The sequence below is a fragment of the Mus pahari genome, chromosome 23, assembly GCF_900095145.1.
Source record: "Mus pahari chromosome 23, PAHARI_EIJ_v1.1, whole genome shotgun sequence".
Taxonomy (NCBI): Eukaryota; Metazoa; Chordata; class Mammalia; order Rodentia; family Muridae; genus Mus; species Mus pahari.
The window spans coordinates 11,380,573-11,400,957 of record NC_034612.1 but is presented as its reverse complement, the minus strand read 5'-3'; the positions used below and the strand labels follow the sequence as shown (position 1 = coordinate 11,400,957).

General features: G+C 48.3%; 1 protein-coding gene across 1 annotated transcript in view; it reads right to left on the bottom strand.

Annotated features, from left to right (window-relative positions):
• Nucleotides 1-20,385, bottom strand: part of Naa25 (N(alpha)-acetyltransferase 25, NatB auxiliary subunit) — a 49,546-nt gene that overhangs the window by 402 nt on the left and 28,759 nt on the right. The window contains exons 10-23 of the mRNA XM_021187216.1: nucleotides 19,377-19,546; nucleotides 18,341-18,453; nucleotides 15,658-15,865; nucleotides 14,734-14,823; nucleotides 13,534-13,714; nucleotides 12,834-12,933; nucleotides 9,126-9,277; nucleotides 8,302-8,427; nucleotides 4,908-5,151; nucleotides 4,399-4,522; nucleotides 3,293-3,358; nucleotides 2,030-2,127; nucleotides 878-988; nucleotides 271-417 (exon numbers count right to left, since the gene is read on the bottom strand). Of these exons, the coding sequence (XP_021042875.1) occupies nucleotides 271-417; nucleotides 878-988; nucleotides 2,030-2,127; nucleotides 3,293-3,358; nucleotides 4,399-4,522; nucleotides 4,908-5,151; nucleotides 8,302-8,427; nucleotides 9,126-9,277; nucleotides 12,834-12,933; nucleotides 13,534-13,714; nucleotides 14,734-14,823; nucleotides 15,658-15,865; nucleotides 18,341-18,453; nucleotides 19,377-19,546 (1,930 nt within the window). The remainder of the gene's footprint in view (nucleotides 1-270; nucleotides 418-877; nucleotides 989-2,029; nucleotides 2,128-3,292; nucleotides 3,359-4,398; nucleotides 4,523-4,907; nucleotides 5,152-8,301; nucleotides 8,428-9,125; nucleotides 9,278-12,833; nucleotides 12,934-13,533; nucleotides 13,715-14,733; nucleotides 14,824-15,657; nucleotides 15,866-18,340; nucleotides 18,454-19,376; nucleotides 19,547-20,385) is intronic.

Here is a 20,385-nt window from a genome sequence, read left to right as displayed (position 1 = left end):
GTTCATAAAGACTATGGAAAGGGGAAGTTGTTCCTGGCGTCAGATGACTCATGTAAGGCACACATGACACAGGCTGTAATCAACAGGAGTGTACCCCAGACCAAGGAAAATGTAAGCATCTTTTGGAGTAGCTTGGACACAGAACTATTTTATGACAAGTATATATGGGCAAGGTTTAATTGAAATCTGTGATGAATTGGGCATTAACTGATCCTCAGGAGAAAGTTTCAACCTGTGCACAATACTCACTGCTTGCACACCATCTCTTACCGTAGAGATACAAGTTTCCTCTAATGTGAGCTCCTCAAGTTTAAGTGCAATTAGATGTGCTTCAAGTCCTTTAATATGATCCACAGCATTGGAAATTACAGTCTGAAGTCCAGTAACGTAGTCTTGGAAACTGGTGAAGATCGGAGGCTGGGGGGAAGAAGATGAAAAAGCTGCTAAAAGCTTCCCAAACAACTCCTGTTTTTCTAGCATGGTATTATAACTTCCCAGCATGCAGTGTTTGATGCTGTGACCACAGGGATGGATGGATATACTCTGGAGAAACCCATTAGCTGCTAACTCAGCTCCTGGGACACACTGCACTGTTCTTTCAGCGGACCCAGGGAAGGATCTTCATGTCAACTGTGACTCTAAGGACGGACCTGGGAAGCAGCAGCAGGGACAATGTAGTTCAGAGACAGCGCCTTACACAGTGAGACTGTCTTAAAACCAACACATCCTTGTGTCCCAGCTACTGGGGAGGCCAAGGATCAGGAGTCAGGACAAGCCCAGGCAACCTCACAGCCCTTTCAGGAAAGGCTGCAGCCAGGCGCCTGCAGAAACCTGACAAGAAGGCGAGGCCAGGCGGTCAGCTGCTCTTTGTCATTACCATGATGATGCTCGTTTCTTTTTTCTTCTTTTTCTTTTTCTGGATATTTAATTTGTATGGTCTCAAGACACTTTCACAGTAACTGGACACCCAAAGGACGACAGAAATAGTCTGAAAGAGGAAATTTGCAAGCTCATCAGCAAAAGTTACACCAAAGTGTCTACACAGCAGCCAGAGACAAAGTTAGGGCATTGGCAGTTATGCAGTGACCAGTGACCATGGAAAGGGACAAGCCAACCAGGACTGGCAGCTGTGACTGTGCGCCAGCACAAACACTTCTTCCCTGGAAGGTGTCCCCCATGCATCTGTCCCAGCAGTTTGCTGCTCCAACAGCTGATGGCATTGTCCTTCCTCCTGGCTGTCCCTCTGTTAGTCTCCATTTCCTCCCTTTCCCTAAAGAGAGGGAGGATGTGTGTGTCCCTTTGCTAAGTGCAAAGCCCACATCCCAGCATGTGGGACCTCTCCACACAGCGGTTAGTGGCATTCGTGCCCTGGGCAACCAGCTGGCTCCTGCCCCACACCGTGGGAGCATGTGTGTGCTCAGTGACTACTCAACACCACTGGCTGGGGGACCACTCTGCACTGGAGAGGGCTGGCTGCTCTTAGAGAAGACCTGGATTAGATGCCCAGCACCCACATGGCAGCGCTGGCCTTCTGCAGGTACTTGTATGCAAGGTAGACATGAACTCACACAGCAGCACAATATACACATAAATCTAAACAACAACAGAAAGAATGTGACTAAAACCAAGAGTTTTGCTGCTGTCAGGATGCTGGCATATGCCCATGAATCCTAGGAGGCTGCAGCCGAGTCCAGAGTTCAAGGCCAGTCTCAACTACACACGAACTAACACTTTCAAAAAAGGAAACTACACTGTATTTTATCCTCCCCCAGCTGCCTACACAATACAGACTGCTAGGCAACCAGTAAAACAAATGGCACTGTGAACTCAAGCAAAGCCCAGGGAGGGTGAACCGCAGGAGAAGAGCCGCTCAGACGCCGTCCCTTAGACTGCAGAGGAAACCAGCTTAGAAAATGACAAAAATGGCAGCTAGTGTCCTAAACAATGAGTGACAAGCTGCAGGTGTAAAGCCACTTCCTGCTGTGGAGAAGAGGGAACAAAGCCAGCCCTCAGGAGGAGGAAGGCACACCTCAACGAAGAAGACCAGATTCTCTAGGACTGCAGGCTGGGTCGTCACGGTCCCGTCTCTAACTTCTAAGAGGTCACCTTTACATGTGCTGAAGACACCTGAGGGGAGAAAAGGTTTTATGCTGTTATTCTAAGTTTTGATGCTTTTAGAATGTAGAATTTGAAAATAACATAAAAACTTAATCCAAGGGCTGGAGAGATGGCTCCGTGGTTAAGAGCACCGACTGCTCTTCTAAAGGTCCTGAGTTCAAATCCCAGCAACCACATGGTGGCTCACAACCATCCATAATGAGACCTGACACCCTCTTCTAGTGTGTCTGAAGACAGCTACAGTGTACTTACATATAATAAATAAATAAATCTTAAAAAAAAAAAAAAGAAAAAAGAAAAAATCCAAGTCAGGCCTGCCTGGTGGCACTGGAAGAGGCACATACGATCTCTAAGCTGGAGGCCAGCCTGGTCTACATACTAAGTTTCAAGCTGCCTACTACAAAATGAGACCTCCATCTCAAAACAAAAACAACAAAAACCCAAATAAATTAAAGCTCCAGTGGGGGGAAAAAAGGTCTGAAACAGAGGCTATCATAAACTACAGAGTGGGTGGCTTAGAAGCCCTGTGCCACTGTGACCTGAACGGCTCAGAAGACCACCATAGGAGAGCATTTGCATGGGGCTGGAGAGATGGCCTGGTTAATGAAGCACTGGGGTCACCAGCAGCCATGTGACAGTGAGGCGCAGCACTAGACTAGTCAGATCATTGCACTGCGGGTTCAGTGAGCGGCCTTGTGTCTCCAGCCTCTGCACATTCACGACACCCTCCCATACACACCCACCCCACCCCACAGCCACCAACAGACTCGTCCGTGTCAACTGAGACTATTCACTTCACACTGTTAAGAGACTGGCCAACTGAGCCTATGTAACTCGTCTCCACTAACATCCCCGTTTATACTAGTTTCTGAGTCCTTCTGCATTAAGTTTAACTTCAGGCACACACAGTGCTGTTGCACGCCTGTAATCCCAAGGCAAAGGAGGAAGGGCATCAGGCTACAGCCATCCTGGGCTGCGCCGACGAGTGAGGTACATCTGGAACATACATGAAGACCATCTAACCATAAAAACAACCACCCTTAAAGAGGAAAAAGTCATTTTTAAAATAAAAAAAAAATGCTTATTATTTCCAAACCCTTCCTCATATATTTTTATACACTGAGCTACTATTAGACACACATGCACAATTCAGGAATCTACAATAAAAACTTACCTTTCAATAGTTCTAGTAAAGATGTAAGACTATTTTCTATTCGTTCCTGTATATCCACTGTACCCTCTAAAAATGAAAAACAAGCAATCAACATTGGGTTGGGGTTTTTTTTTGGTTTGTTTTTTAAAGAAAAAGCAGCAAACTGGGCATGATTGCATAGAGTTGTGATCCCAGTGCCCAGCACACCAAGGCAACCAGTCTGAGTTCAAGCCCAGCCCACAAGCTATGCTGAAAAAAACCCAGTGGGCCGAGAAAGCCACTGTCACCAAAGTTGAGTATAATCCCCCAGACCCAGGTGGTAAAAGGAGAAAAGGGACTCCTTTGCTGTTCTGTGACCTCGCCATGAGTGCTGTGGTATACACAGAATAAGTAAGCAAACACATAGACGACAAACACCTACAGCAGCCGGCCCGGAGAGGTGGCTGGGCAGTTAAGAGTAATTCTGGGCTCCATAGGCACCTGCCCTCCCCTGAACACCCAGACACACCCACTCCCACACCCACCCACACACCCACACCCACACCCACACCAAAAAGTTGGTCGGGAGAGAGAGAGAACTCAGCAGTTCCGAATAAGTACTGGCTGCTGTGGTAGAATTCCTAGTACCCTCATGGTGACTCACAACTGTAAATTCAGTTCTAGAGGATATGACCCTCCCTCTTCTGGCCCAGAGGGCTCCAGACATGCACATTATGCACAGAAAAGCACACAGGCAAAAATACCCATATACATAATAAAATAAGATCAACTGAAGTAGTAAGAATCTGAAAAGGAGCAACAGCTAACTCAATTCTAACAAGCAAGTCACAGCAGCGGCCTTTTCCCTGAGATGCACACATTTAATCCCACGACTGAAAGACACAGAGGCAGAAAGGCAGAGCTACCAACGGAGGAGGGACATGGCTGCTGCTCTGGACACAGACTATCTCAGCTCTCCAGCAGGACTTACCCGTTATGCTGCCTGTACTGCATGCAGGAATGCAGGTGGGGCTCAGCATAGGAGTCTGTCTAGTTCCCCGTAAGTTTAGGGTTTTACCATTTATGCCACTTACTACAGTCTCAATGGTAAAGGTCCTGTAAACACGGGCCACTGCATGCATACTTACCTAAGCCACTGGTGTCAAGTTCATACACGTCGCTGACCAGATGGAAGGAGTGAACCTGGCACTGACAGCAGCCAGAACTGAAGAACCTGCCCATCCTGGTGGGGACAGGCCCAAGGAATGGGTACTGGAAAAAGACAGAAAACAAAAGTATGAAAACAGGGTAAGTGCTGGATAAGACATAATAGAAATCCATCCATCAGAAAGCCAGCAACTGACTCCCACAGTACCAAGGAAAAGGCCATATGTATTAGCAGAGCAGGGTGGTGTGTTCCTGTGGTCACAACACTGAGGCAGGAAGACTTCAAATTTAAGGTCATCCAGAACTATACCAAGACCCCATCTCAAAGGGAAAGAAAAACCCCTCAAACAGCTATTTTGCTTTTCCTGACTAATGGGTTTAGACAGAGCAATACCCTGAAATGGCCAAGACTTTCCATCCCTCTTTCTCTGTTATGCCAACAGTTGGTGGGATAATCACTGCGTCTCCAACAGCAAATACTTATTGATACCTGAATTTCCTTCTCAATAAACCGCTTCCCCGTCTCCACGGCCACCTCTAGCTGTTGGAGGAGCAAACGAAGGATGTCGATCCGGGAGGACACACCGTTCTCTGACGTCTTCTCTGAGTTCTTGGGCTCCACAGGGTGGGTAAGACTTGGAAGTCCACTGATCAGCCTCAACGTTAAGGAGCGAATTCTTAACCACATGGTCTCCTCCTCCAAGGAGAGTTTCTTATGTTCTTCGGAAACATTCCTTAAACAAAAACATCCCCAGACCGGCCATTTTACTCAGCCTGTTGCCTCCACAGCTTTGAGCCTTTGCTTTCCCCTGTCAGGGCCTCAGTACAGTTCGGGCCTTCACCTGGGGCTCAGTGCAAGCCTCTGATTACCACCTGCCTCACAACAGAAGGCTGTGCACTACAGCCTTACCTACAGGTCGTTTGCCCTCGGAACAGTGTGTACTCTGAGGATTAAAACATGAATGATACAAAAAGTTCAGAGGCCAGACACACAGGGCAGGTGGTCAAAGTGCCAAAAGTTACTCAAACGCGCAGGAGTCCACAGGCTCCACAGACCCTCAGATTTCTCCATATACAAGTATACAAAGGCATGACTGCACAGGGGCTCAGCTCGATGGCACAGGACACCTTTCTTTTTTACCCTTTGTAAAGCGTGGGCTGGGATTCCAAGTAGCACCAAAAAAATACAAATATATAAACATACCCCAAATCCTAAGTTGGTGGCAACACTTGCACCATCTCTTTTTGAGGCACAGTCTCTTTAGATCCAGGGGCCTCTTTCTTCCTGAGAAAGGAATGGATGGCAGAGGGCCAACCTGTATTAACTTTGAGCCACACTTCTTTAGTGATAAAGAAATGCTGCAGTGTGCTGCAGAAGGGGCTATTGCACGGTTAACCCTCAGCTGATGCCCGGCAGCTAGGCAAGAGCAGCCCTTGTGGCCATGAGAACATACCATTAGTTCTGGGGACAGAGCCGGCTGCTTCACACCCTGTCCCTCATCACCCAGTTGCAGCAACAGCACACAGCGCGCAGTAAGGCCCTCCTGACTGCTGCTTCCTGCTCTTGGAGGGAGGGAGGAGAAACCAGTGCCGTAGACCTCCCCTGGCCCTCCACACTCCTCGCAGGGATGAGCTGTAGTGGTGCGGAATAGCAACTACACACTGCCTCGCAGGTCTTTCTGCAAGCTTACTCAGTGTAAATTTGGTAAGCTACAAATCAGTGTGTTCAAAGCTCTCACACACAGGTCTTACACATTTGTGCCCTGGCTTCCAAGGGCAGACAGGTTTCATTTTAACCCCCCTACTAGAAGGCTATAAAGTTTACACGTCACCTAAACACGAGGCAATAACCAATCCCTATACAGCCTCACTGACCGAAGCCATTCATTCATCTCTGCTAGAAGAGAAGTCATGTTGTAGTTAGAGCCTCACCTGAGTAGCTCCTAGTTACGCTGAATGTCAATACCAATGAAGAAATTGAGAGGGCCTTTAATCTTTTCCTTTTCTTTTTGAGATAGGGTCTCATATAGCCCAAGCTGGCCCAAATTTGCTATGAAAGATGACCTTGAACTCCTGACCCACCTGCATCTCTGCCACTCAGGCAGGGTGACACTGTATCAGGCTCCCTACCTCAGAGTCTAGCGGACACTGCCTCAGCCTGGTCGCAATGTCTGTGGCCATGAGTCCTTGTAATTTCCACTCTTGAACTGGAGAGAGCAGTGTTTCCTGCCTCTCTGAACTGCCTTGCTCAGGCCCCAGTGAGGCAGGCTCTCCCCACACCAGTGTTTGTGGAACTGAAAAGCACTGCCTATGGCTGGTGTGGTTTTCTGAGATGGTTTCTCTGTGTAGCCCTGGCTATCCTGGAACTCACTCTCAAAGCTCCAACTGCCTCTGCCTCCCGAGTGCTGAGATTTAAGGCGTGTACCACCTGCCTGGCAGTGTATAGCCTTTTAAAAATGAAAACTTCTTTATTTTGTGTTTGTAGGTTATGGAGGCCTTCCATCAGGAAGGTCCCAAGAACTGAAGTCAGGGTAATGGCGAACCCCTCACCCACTGAGCTGCTGGTCCCTTCTGACTTTTGAAGACTGTGCTTCTCATCTATGTGACCAGAGGCCACTCTAGAGGATAACAATCTGAAGGATGCTCCAGTGAGTGGAATAAGGAAAAGTGGAGGCAGCTCTTCCAATGACTGATAGGCAGAACGGTCCCAGAAACTTTGGTTTGTCTCTCAGTGACACAGGGCCTCTCCTAGCACAGGCCTTGAACTTGCTGTGTAGCTGAGAATGACCTTGAACTCCCAATCCACCTGCCTCAACTCTCAAGAGTGCTGGGATCACTGGAGGGCATGAGCATGCCAGGCTCCGAGGAAAGCTTTAAACAACACGGCTGGTTACCGACTCAACGGCACAGGCAGTTTGACCTCTCCGCAGGCGTGATCACAGAAAGATGCTGAGTGGCCACGTGAGGGAGGCAGGCCTTGAAGCTCAGCAGGGTTAGGATGGGGGCAGGGATGGGGAAGGCAACTGGGAACAGACACTAAGGCACACTCATGACCCTTCTCCTGGGTCCTCCTGTCCCCACTCACTCCCACCAGTGAAAAATGTGGTGTGGGAGTTCACATCTTCATTGTCACTTCAGTGTCACAAGGTCGGAGGGAGCAGTGAGCTCTAAAACATTCTCGGGAAACAGGACACACAGAGACCTGGCTCAAATACATGATGCAAAGAGGGCACAAGGACAGCACATGGCATGTATGTCTGTGTGTCGTGCCTGGGATATTCATGTCTCTGTGTGGCTTAGAATAAGACATCAGGTGTTAAGTATTTTTACCTTTCTGTTTCCTGAAGTGAGATCACACTGTGTAGCCCTGGCAGTCCTGACTGGCCTGCCTCTGCCTCCAGGCAAGAACCATACCTAGCTAGTAAACCCATCTTCTGTATTGCTCAAAAAACAATAATAAACTTGTTCTTATGTATACACACATATAGTCACACACCACATATATGCAGACACACACACAGAGACACACATACACAGACACAGGCACACCAATTTGTCAATTTGCCATAACCCTTTGAAACCTAACAGAGATTAAAAGTGTTTATATATACCAGGTTGAGATGTTAGGAAAGCCAAAATCACTTAAGATGTCTCGCCTTCCTCTCCAGATCCTAAGGACCTGCATCTTGGTGAAGCCTGTCTCCCTCCACTCAGAGCTCATGCAGCACGCCTTGGACAGACCCAGCTTGGCAGCCCAGCACAGAGTGCGATGGGCTGTGACCTGCTTTCTGATTCCAGCGGTGAACACGTGTGTTTGTGTATAAAGGAACCTTTCTTTAACGTTTTGGATTCACCCTGACTGTTCACTGCTGAGTTCCTCTTACCTGTCTTTTGGATCCCAACTGAAGAAAACATCCAAGTCTCTGTTGTCTCGCAAATCTTCCCATGGAACATCATCTTCCTCTGGCCTCAGATTCATTGATTTGATACTTTCTGCCAAGCTAATTGATCTGTAATACAGAAGGTTTGCTTAGGCATGGGGGCGGTGAGGAGAGATATGTGCAAGACTGTGTATGCCTAGAGAGGCCACAGGTCTCCATCAGCTGTTCTCCTCTGTCTCTATCTACCTTGTGTTTTGAGACAGGTTCCTCCCTGACCTGGACCTCACCATGTGGCTTGGCTGGCTGGCCAGTGAGCCCCAGAGAATCTCCCGTCAGCACTGGGCTGCAGGCATGCACTGCCATGCATGATTTACCCATGAATGATGGGGTTCAGAACTCACACCCTCACCAAAGTGCTTTAACTACTGAGCTGTCTCCCCTGCCCTAAAGTTTTATTTTTATAACAATAGTCATGAAAACATTAGGCAGGACTTTCTTTTCCTGGAATGAGAGAAAGGATTTACTTTAGAAAACATGTTCTCAAATGAGGGCAAATGGAACCAAGACATGGCATCTCACTACATAGCCAGTGAAAACCAGCAGGATCGAGTGGGCAAGCACCCGGATTGGCTCCCAGGGCAGACCTCTTTCCTACTGCATCAGAGCCACAGCCACAGCCACAGCCCTCCAGCATTCTCTGTGACAGGGTCAAGGCTCTGTATCTCCCGTAACTTCCTGTCCTCCCTTTTCCCTTAACCCTGCCACTGGCAGCCATGAACATCAGGTCTGGCCCCTCAGTCCATTCTTGCCTCCCATCAGGAACTCACATGTTTGCTTCAAGTAGAAGGTCTAACAGCATCCGCTCAGTGCGTACTTGTGCAAAGTGGAGAGAATTATTCAGCCTGTTCCTAAAAGCGATAAACTCTGGGATCTTCTCAAATGCACCATATTTGTAAGCTTGAATAATGTATTCTGAGGTCTGAGGAGGAAAGACATCACCTTGGTATAAATAGTCCCTTGGTCAGGCAATGTAAGCAACACTTGCCAGCAAGCTAACTAACCATTCAAACTAGAAGCAAAGCTGGCCTCGTTAGTTTCTGGAGGTCTGGGCCACACAGCATGGGGGAACATTCTTTCTCTTTAACCTAGCCCTGAGGCAACTGCTGCCATCTCCAGTCCTGACTTGGCAGTCATGTCTTTCAAGACAACTGGACCTAGAGGATCTTCTATCACAACAACCAAGACTTTGGCAAATGTCATTCCAACAGGAATCTTACACCGTTTAGTCTGTGTCTAAGACAAACTATGCTATATTCAAAGATTCTAAGGATGCCATACTCATACGACCATAGCCCACCCAAAATGAAACCACTCTCCTTCGAAAGACACTGCTCCTAGATGGGTCATCTCTGAATTCAGTACCAGACACAAGCTTTGCAGCAGGACAGAAGACACCGAACAAGAGACACCAACAGGACTGTCATAATGAACTCTGAGGAAGCCGTCAAGAACCAAGTGTCCTGAGCACACAAAATGCTCAGTTGCCCTAGACAAGCAAGTGAAGGGAGCGCTCCCAAGTGTCCTGTGACTCAGATTAAAATGATCAGATGAGATGCTGCAGATCAGAGTCAAGATAGAGAGTTCTACACAAAGTCCTGGCACAACACAAGCAAATCTCAGGGAAGAACATTTCAGAGTGGGCCTAGGCCACTAGGATCAGAAGACAGATCACCCCTTTGGGCCAAAGGAAGTGTTTAGCTGAACGCTGATGTCTGCCCCAAAGACACTTTCTAGAAAAGCTAGTCTTTGCCTAGTTTTTGTTGCTAGCTCTGCCCCCATTTCCACTATGCCTGAGTAATTTGCCCAGGAGAAAAATAGGCCAATAGTCAACAACATACCCTCAGATACACAGCCTCGCAGGGTTCATTTCAGGCCATGGGGCTGCGCCACGGGCGCTAAGTCAACTGCATTCGACGCGGCTTTTAAACCCCCAGGGGACACCTCGGCCAGCTGTTTGCCTGCAGTATCTGGAGAGATTAAAGACGGACGGACACAAGAAAATTAAAAAGATTATGTGTGATCCTGTGGGTGTAGGACTGCCTGCCAGCTGGACTGAGGACACTGGCATGCCCCATCAAGAGGCCCACACTTAATCAGACTTCTGTCCTATAGTCCCCAACTGAGAAGACACAGCAGGGCTAAGTGCCAACCCTTGCAATGGGAACTTACAGCTTGAAACCACTTCCAGCTAGCCAGGATGCAAACAAGACTTGGGTGGTTCTGGGCAGACTGCAGTTCCAACCTGAGACCCAGCCTTCCCTCAAGTGGGAGCTCAGTGTCTGAGCAGCCCACAGAACTTCACTTGAGAAAACAGACAACAGCTTTTACAGGACAGAAACAAGGGACAACCAGGAGAAAAGTACAGTCTCAACATCCCAGGAGGGGCTGCAGCTTTTTGTGCATCTGCCTGAGACAGTCCTCTTCAAATGCCAAAGCACTCTGCAGTGGTAGCCAAGGGCCCAAGGAGCAATAGCAGGAGGCTGAGAGCATCCCTGCCGGAGCCTGGAGCCTCACGGGACAGCCAAACAAGAGGCCACAGGCACTCTAAAGACTGCTGACCAGAGCATGCATCCACACCTACTCCTGGTCAGATACCACAGCAATGCCTGAAATGAACACTGAGCGCTATGAAAATTAGCAAAACACACGGTATCAGATTGTAAATGATGACCAATATGAATATCTAAAATAGAGATTTCAAAGAAAAAAATTTAAAATATCCTTATTATTTGTATTTATGCAATATATGTTTGGGTGGATCCCCTGGACCTGGAGGTACAAATGGTCACGATCCACCCAACGTAGACCCAGGCCCTCTGCAAGCCCAGTATGCTCGTAACCAATGCCTTATGTCTCTGTTCCCCAAAAGGGAGCATTTAGAACTGCCTGGCTTTTGGCAATGGGAAGACCTAACAGTGACCCTGACAAGACAGCAGGACCATCCAAGGATAACTTTCAACCCCATAGCACGGAGCCACCTAACAACAGCAGATTGCCTATTTAAGAAGTGCTTTGTTAAAGAACTGACTAGGAAGTGAACTACATTAGTAGCCCAAGGGAAGGAGCATCTGGGGACTCCCCAGAACAAGTCAAAGTTGCAGAAGACTATGCTCGGGCTTTGCAGAGAGCTGCCCCAACAGGCGCACGGCCCCATTTCCTTACTATAGGTACGGGTGTCAGCACTGCCTCTGGTCCTTACAGATGGTTACTTGGGAATGGTTTAAATAGCCCCAGTTAAACTCGAGGAGAGGATTATTATTCCCTGACTAGTAAACTGGTCACTTATCAGCATCATATACATTTAGCCACATTAGTGATTTTCCTGCCACAGGCAACATAGCAAAACATTGACTCCTCTGAGGCCAGGCAAGAAGACAGAGAGCACTTGGGGCTAGCCTCACCTACACTGCAAGACCCTGTCTCAAATTTTAAGAGTCTTCAATAAATTAAATGTCTTTAGCCTCCTCCTTATAAATACAGAAGAGTTAGAATGATGAAAGATGAGGCAGCCGTTCTGAAGTTAGTAAATCCCTCACAAAGAGATGGCACGCACACATTCCTGAATGTACAGTGCGGTCACAGGTTTCTCTGTCATCAGGGAGAAGGTCTGCACAGCTACTGATCCCCGCAGGATAAAGCAGACAGACAGCTGATGGTGTGGCACAGGCAGAGGCCAGCCTTCTCTAGGATCAAGCTATCCTTGGTGCTTCACACCCATGGCACAGAACACACACTGCTCAGACGTGCATCTGCCCGGCTTCTTTATTCTTTAACACATCTCTCAAGAAGCACTTGGAAGACAGATGTGACTTTAAAGGAAAGACCTCAAGACTCAAGAGCATTTGTCAAGATGAGTCCCAGATGGCAACTTCCTCACCAAGCTCAATGACGCTGAGAGACCAGGAAAATAGGAAGCTACGGGCTAAGCCAGGCATGGCCAAACTCTAAGAAGTGAGGCTTAGCCACACACATGAAGAACAGCAGTAGTGGCCACTCTAAAGACTCACTATCTCTGCACACTAGCTCCTGGTGTTGCTCCAGTTTTGCAAGACCATCAACTGAGACCATGTAGATTCCTCAAAGAACTTTAACCTCGTGGGCCAACTACATGCAGACCCTCCTTGACTCTGCCCCGGGAGTTCTAACTAACTGGCCCTTAAATGCCGTAGGGGTGGCTGTTGGCCCAAACTTGGAACCCCTTGCTTCCAATCTTGGGAAGTCCCTGGATAGCATGTGAAATGCAAAGCTGAGAGACGTGAGACGTCTCAGTCTGTTAGTGCCCCGTTAGAAATGGACATTTCCAAGGATTCAATTATAGACACGAACACTGAGCAAATTCAATGCCTCTCCTTAGTGGTCTAAGGGCACCTGCCAACTAAAGAGCCAGGCCCGGGTGCTCTGTGCTATGACCCTAGGGGGTGCACTCTACACCAGGCAGTCAGCAGCAAGCCACAATACCAGTGGGTTTCACTTACATCTTTCTGGTTGGAGTGGAAAAACCTGAGTGCGAAGTTACAGGACTGGGAGGCAGCAGCGTACTGACCCAGGGATGCGGCGTATCGGGTCAGAAGATATCTAGAGAGGAAGAGCGGAGAAAACATCAGTCAACTCCCTCTACTGTCAAATACTAGGCACCAAGTTACTACGGCGAAGAGAGAGCAGGCCAAAAAAACAATCCTGCCGGGATGATCCTGCCAATGGGATCAAATTAAAAGAAAATCAAGAGAGTACTTTCTTTACACCTTGATAATAACTAGAAAAAACACAACATTCTCTTCCTAAATTTGAATAACCACATAAAATAGCCCAAACTCAAACTCAAAAGGGTGTCTTGGAAGCCGGGCGTGGTGGCGCACGCCTTTAATCCCCGCACTGGGAGGCACAGGCAGGCGGATTTCTGAGTTCGAGGCCAGCCTGCTCTACAAAGTGAGCTCCAGGACAGCCAGGGCTACACAGAGAAACCCTGTCTCGAAGAAGAAGAAAAAAAAAAAAAAAAAAAAAAGGATGTCTTGGATCAGTGGCAACAGCAGGGAGTAGAACAGAGCTCCCAGAAGATGCCTGAAGCATCGACCCAGCAAAGAGCACAGCGCCTCACCCTGCGGCCTGCACTATCTCTCGGCACCAGTGAGTGACCCTCCTAGGCTAGCCTCAGGGCATCCCGAGCGCACTACCGACCCGATGGTGTCGTGCTGGATGTGCTTAGCATCGAGGCTGGAGTACAGATCCACCACTGGACCAAATGCACCCAGCACGCAGTAGATCCGAACAAGCAGCAATTTGAACTGCGCATTGGACGGGCTGTGGGTTAAGCCTTCTTCCAGCAGAGTCAGGGCCTGCCAGACCGCAGTCTCCTCACCTGGAATCGAAACACATTATCTACTCAGCTTTAAGAGCAGGGAATTCCCTAACAACAATGAACCGTGAATGAGGTTGGATGCATAAAAGTTTTAGATACAGACTTGGGATCAAAAGAGGGAATTCCCCTAAATACAAAGTCCTCGAGTAGTTACCTGAGTGCTTAAATAGAGCTGTGCAAAAATAATCCAGGATGTGTATATATTGGAAAGATAATCATGGACTTCAGAGAGGGACTTTGAAGAACAATAGGATGCTAGCTCCCCTTTGTCCTGAAGGGCTTTCCCCACAAGACAGACCATACAAGATATTATCATTTTTATTCCATATGTAATTGTACTAAAAATATCACATATGATATTTAAAAGAAAAAAAACCTGCTATTAGGAACAAAGAGATGACTCAGCACATAAAGGCACTTGCCACCAAAGCCTGGAGATGAGTCTGAGCCCGACCCACCTGGCGATCTTTGTAACACATGAGCACACGTGTCCACACATGTATACACAAACATACAAAATATTATTTTAAAAAAGGAAGCTGGAGGCTGGAGAGATGACTCAGAGGTTAAAAGCACTGGCTGCTCTTCCACAGGTTCTGAGTTCAATTCCCAGCACCCACATGGTGGCTCACAACCATCTCTAATGGGATCTGATGACTCTTCTGTCATGAATTCATACATGCACATATACCACTCATACAGAGAAATAAATAAATCCTCAAAAAAGGAGGGGATGTGAAGCTGGGCTGTAGTGGTCCATGTCTTTAATCCTAGCCCCCAGGAGGCAGAGGCAGAGACAGGTAGATCCCTGAGTTTCAGGCCAGCCTGGTCTACAGAGCAAGTTTCAGAGTCATGGCTACAAAGTGAGTGCCTGTCTCAAAAAACAATTTTAAAAAAATTATTTATTAATATTTTTTAAAACTAAATATAAAGAGCTTTTCTGTTCTATGGGGTTGCTCATCTGCTTTTTAATCAGTGTGGTTATATTTTAACCCTAGATCTGTTTCAGTGATTCCTACCTGCTTCTCTCCACACGTCAACGAGCACGTGAACAGCGAGCAGGCAGTAGTGGTCTGAGAGCTGCGACTCTGTCTTCAAGCAAGAGCGCCCTGCAGAGGGAACACACACACACGCCTGCTCTCAACAGCTATTCAACAAGCGCTGCTACAGGAGGCTCTTGTTTATTTGCTTTTTAAAGAAGAAAAATGACAGGCAGTTAAGAGGAAAATGGGAATAGCAGGAGTACTGAAGACAAATATAAACCTTAAGAATAACTTGGGATGCAGAATGGACATAGAGTGTTTGCCTTTGCGTGCATGAAGACCTGGCCTCCATCCCTGGAAAGAAGGGAATGGATGGGGGAAAGGATGGCTGGGTGGGTGGATGGAATGGGGGTGGGGGGCTAAGAGCACAAACCAAAGGCTTAAAAGAAGCCACACTCAACTAGAACAGGAATCCCCCAGGGGAGAAGGAACACATGCCAGCCACATAGGATGATCTAAAGAAGTCTGAGGTGAAGGGAAAGAACCAGGGCCCAACCGCCCTGCCAAGCAGTTCTGGATAGCAGTGCTCTTGCGACACCTCTACCAAGCATTAGCAATAGGTGTGTCCAGCAGAGCAAACCCTGTCTGAGGCCCCTGCTTCTGCACTCAACATTTCCCTTAGAGTTCACACTACTCGGCTTCACACAGCCTCTATGAGGATATAAGAACACAGCTCCCAAGTGTGAAAATCCTCACAAATCATGAGCTCATCTAAGAGCCATGGTCTAGCCCGGCTTAAGAGAAGAGCAGAAAGCACCCAGCAGCAACAGCAACAGCAGCAGCAGGACTAAGAAAGCTTCTGTGCAGCACTCACACAGCAGGGCGCGGTGAGAACCGCCTGACGGGGGAGAGGGAGGGGAGAGGGAGGGGGGGCAATACCACATCTCATCAGCTACTCACCAAACTCCAGTCCGTGCTGGTACCTTAACATCAGTTCTCTGACCACATCCAGCTTCTGACTTTTATCCATGCTGTGGTACAAGCCAAGGAGCCGAGTCAGCTGCACAACACACAGATGCTGCTGCAGGCCTCGGATGTCGGCCGGCAGGGCAAGCTTATCCTCTGTCGGCGTCGATAACGGAACAACTCCAAGAAGCTGGTTGATGAACTGCAGACGGGATGAACAAAGGCCACACCATGCAAGCACAGTTAGAATGCCTGAGGTACTCTGTGAGAAGACTGCTGAGCTGGGGAGATGGCTCAGCGGTTCTTAACCTTACATACTCTTAAAGAGCACTGTCTGCTCTCCCAGAGGTCCCGAGTTCAAACCCCAGCAACCACATAGTGTCTTGCAATGATGATGATACGAGGATCTGATGCCATTTTCTGGCATGCAGGCATATGTGTAGATAGAGCACTCATATACAATAAGTAATTTTTTTTTTTAAAAGACTGTTGTACTGTGCCTTCTCTACCACCAGCTGTCGTTCAACCCCTAGCTCACACAGACCACGTGTAATGCTACATGCCTGGGGACATGAAGAAAAAAGAAAACTAGAAGTTCAAGGTCATCCATGGCTTATACAGACTAGACCCCGAGAAATCCTTTTTGTCCACCCGTTTTATTGTGGGTATTTGGCCTCATTTTGTCTGTGCACTATGAGGAGTAGAAGAGATGCTTCCGTGAGCACTGCAGATGCCTTAGGATTGGAGTTACAGGGAGCCATGAGACACCGTGTGGGTGTCAGGATTCGATCCTGGGTTTCTATGAACAGCCAGTGCTCTTAATCACTGAGATCTCTCCAGCTCCCAAATAACTGATCTTAAAAAAAAAAAAAAAAAAAAAAATTTTTTTTTTTTTTTTTTTTTTTTTTTTAATTTTAAAAAAGCTGATAGCAAAATTACCAAGCAAAATAAAATAAAACTGTGGGACTCACTGGACTAGCTCCCAGCTTGCGCTAGCAGGGCTCCTTTGAGCAAACAAGCTCCTATGTGGGGTCCCCTAAGACTCCCACACCCCAGGCAAGCACAGCTGCTCAGAAGGTAACGTGTCAGCAGCACGGGAAGGAGCAGTTCTCAGAGCAGCCGTGCCACCCCACCCTGCTGGGCAAGAGCCACTCCATGGCCACTGCCCCCTGCTGCTCAGCACATGACCAGCTCACTAGTGCTCACTAGTGCTCACCAGTGCTCGAGTGATCGGGTCCTGATAATCACCTTCATTTCCTCCAAAGTAAAACTCTACTTCTGGAGGGTTCTGACTACTTCCTAGTCCTCTCTGAACCATGGCTCCCCTTCCTACTCACTCTTCTACGAGACAGCATTCAGACGCAGCCTTCCCAGCCCAAGCTCCCACACAACCATTTCTCTCGCCTAAACCTTCAAATGCTCCTAGAACCCAGACTTTCTGCATTCTACAATTTATCCCAGAGGCTGTATGTAGGTCTGAGTCCTGTACACACGCATCCCGAGAAAAGATCCACTAAGACAACGGAGAGAGTCTTTCAGAACCCCACTGACATGACGGGCTTCTTATTAGGATCTGGGATTAGGCGTGTGCCACACATGTGCCCTAGACAGTCACGAAGTTTGCTGAAGTGCTGCGTCCTAGTGGATAAAGACATGGCACTCCACTGCCCTCAGTTCCCTCGACCCTTGTGGGGTGAAAGGTCACACAGCATCAGTCTTGGCACGGGCAGCATGGCTTCCGGCACTCACAGGTTACTAGTGAGTAAGTGGATGGCAACTACTAGCTTTATCCATGCCCTATCGCTGACCTGGTGCTCTGTCCCACCACAGGCACACTGCTCCTCAGTGGGCAGAGGACTCCCAGGATGGCTCTGGAGCACACACTAAACATCTTGAGTATGAAACAGTCTAGTGAAGTTCTCAACCAGTGGGTTTTGACTCTTGTGAGTTGAACAATCTTTTCATAGGGGTCACGTATCGGATATCTTGTGTATCAGATATTTACATTAATTCATAACAGTAGCAAAATTACAAAGTAGCAACAAGATACTTTATGGCTGAGGATCACTACAACAGGAGGATCTGTATTAAAGGGATGCAGCACTGGGAAAGTTGGGAACCGGTGGTTTAGAGCACAGAGTGCATATGGACGGCTATCCAGCAGGTAAGGACACACATAGGGGGTGCGTATGGATTGCTGTGGACGGCTGTCCAGCAGGTAAGGACACACATAGGAGGTGCGTATAGATGGCTGTGGACGGCTGTCCGGCAGGTAGGGACACACATAGGGGGTGCGTATGGATGGCTGTGGACAGCTGTCCGGCAGGTAGGGACACACACAGGCAGTCAAGGCTACAAGGCTTCTAGAGGAGAAGCTGGTCGGGCTACACGGCTCACTCTGGAGCTCAGCACTGAAAGGCAGTGGATACAGGGCCCTGAGCCATGTGATCCTATCGCAGAAAAATGAAAATGAGGTTCCTGTTGACAAGTGACAAATCTGAGCCAGCCCTACTGCTGGGGAGAAGTCGTGAGTGTGGCTCTCTGCTGGTTTCAGGCCTGACTTAGAGGATGTGACAAGGCCAAGCATTATGGCTGCAGTTCGGTTACTGTATCATCCCCTCCTGAACTAGCATGCAAGCAGACACTTCAGCCACGAGCAGAACCAAGGACCACGTACCTGTGTGCACTGGGCGGCAGGCAAGAGATCAACAAACACCTTCAGGTCTGTGAAGCAGCACGGCTTATCCCCGAACTTCTTGAAATACTGGAACATTAGCTCTTCTGGGTCACCTAAAAGAGGAGGACACTCAATCACCCACAGACTGAAGCCATGTCCAGAGTGACACACTTGATCAAAAAGGATCTGTTTTATTTAAATTAACTTGGTCTGAAGCCAAAAACAATGGCACACAACTTTAACCACAGCGCCCCATCTCAAAAAATAAAATAAAAATTACAATAAAAGAAAAAGGTAAGACTTAGGTGTGGTGGGCACACCTGTAACTCCGGCATTCAGGAGGGAGAGGCAGATTAAAGCTATCCTCAGTTACAAGGCAACTCCAGGCCACCCTTCTATCCCCTAAGAAGTAAAGCTATGCGAGGGAGCTCACACCAGGCCACCCTTCCATCCCCTAAGAAGTAAAGCTATGCGAGGGAGCTCACACCAGGCCGTCCTTCCATCCCCTAAGAAGTAAAGCTATGCGAGGGAGCTCACACCAGGCCGCCTTTCCATCCCCTAAAAAGTAAAGGTATGAGAGGGAGCTCACACCAGGCCACCCTTCCATCCCCTAAGAAGTAAAGCTATGCAAGGGAGCTCACACCAGGCCACCCTTCCATCCCCTAAGAAGTAAAGCCTATGCGAGGGAGCTCACACCAGAAAGGTGAGGTCCAAGGGCTGCTTGTGCTCCTGAGGGAGGGCCATTCTTAAAAAAGCAAAAGCAGAGAACATTCACACAGTCTGAGAAATGTTAAAAATGGTGAGACTGGAAATTTCTCTTTAAACTGGGTCAGCAAGGACCCAATGGACTAAATAGACGGGAATATATAAAAAGCCAAGCCAACCATGGTCAGCAGATGATCTTGTAAATCAACCATCTTCGGCAGCTATGTTCAGGTAATAAGCATATTAAGCATATTGAGAATGAGGCCTGCACTCCAGATCTGGGTGCAGCCTCTCAGCTTCCCGGGGCTCAGGGTTGCCTAAGGCTTCTTACCCAGCTTGTACTCGTCATTCCAGCCCTGGCTCCGCAGGCGCCTGATGAGCTCCAGCTTAGCTAGGTGTGGGCCTCGGACATGCCGGGAGTTTTGGGATGCCTCTGTTATCCTGTCCTCTATGAACTTCACGGCATCTTCTGCAGAGCAATGTACTTCCCCTTCTAAGGAGCTGGGAGGAAACACAAGTCAGACTGATCTTAAGAAACGACAGTGTGCTATTATGAACAGAGCGGCAACAGGTCAACAGTGGCGGCACGTGTCACGCTGCAGCCCCTGCCTGTAGGAAACAACAGGAGACGGAGCAAAAAAAGTCAAGGACTCCCGGTACCAGAGGGAAAAGGCTGACAGACCTCTGTGAGTTCTAAACCAGGACAGTCTACAGAGTTCCAAGACAGCCTGAGCTAGCTACACAGACCCTATCTCAAAGACACAAAAGAAAACTCAAGGGCCAGCAGTGTGGCTTAGCAAGAGAGCATGTGCACCTGCCTCACGTGCTCAGAGGGCTGTGCGGGTGTCCATCCCAGCAGGAGTTTGGGGTGCTAAAGGTGCAGCCCCAGGGAGCCAGCAAGTAGGGCAAGCAGATGTGAGAAAGCCACGGGTCTGGCCCAATGGTAACAAGCTACAGAATCCCTCTTAACCTCGGCTCCTGGATACCGAGGCTAGGCTAAGAAACCACTGTCAAAGCACCCCCGAGGGAGGCTCTGAGCACCTGAGCTCCATGACAGGACCCACAGAAAGAGGAGGGGACACACTCCACGAGGTATCCTCTGACACATGTGGACAAGTACACACACACACAAACAGATAAGATAAAGCTTTTGTTTTGGTTTGGATTTTCCAGACAGGGTTTCTCTGTGTCCCCCTGACTCTTCTGGAACTCGCTCTGTAGACCAGGCTGCCTTCATATTCAGAGATGTGCCCACTTCTGCCTCCTGATTGCTAGGATTAAAGGTGTGTGCTCCACGCCTGGCTAAATGAAGCTTTAAAAAAAAAAAAAAAAAAAAAAAA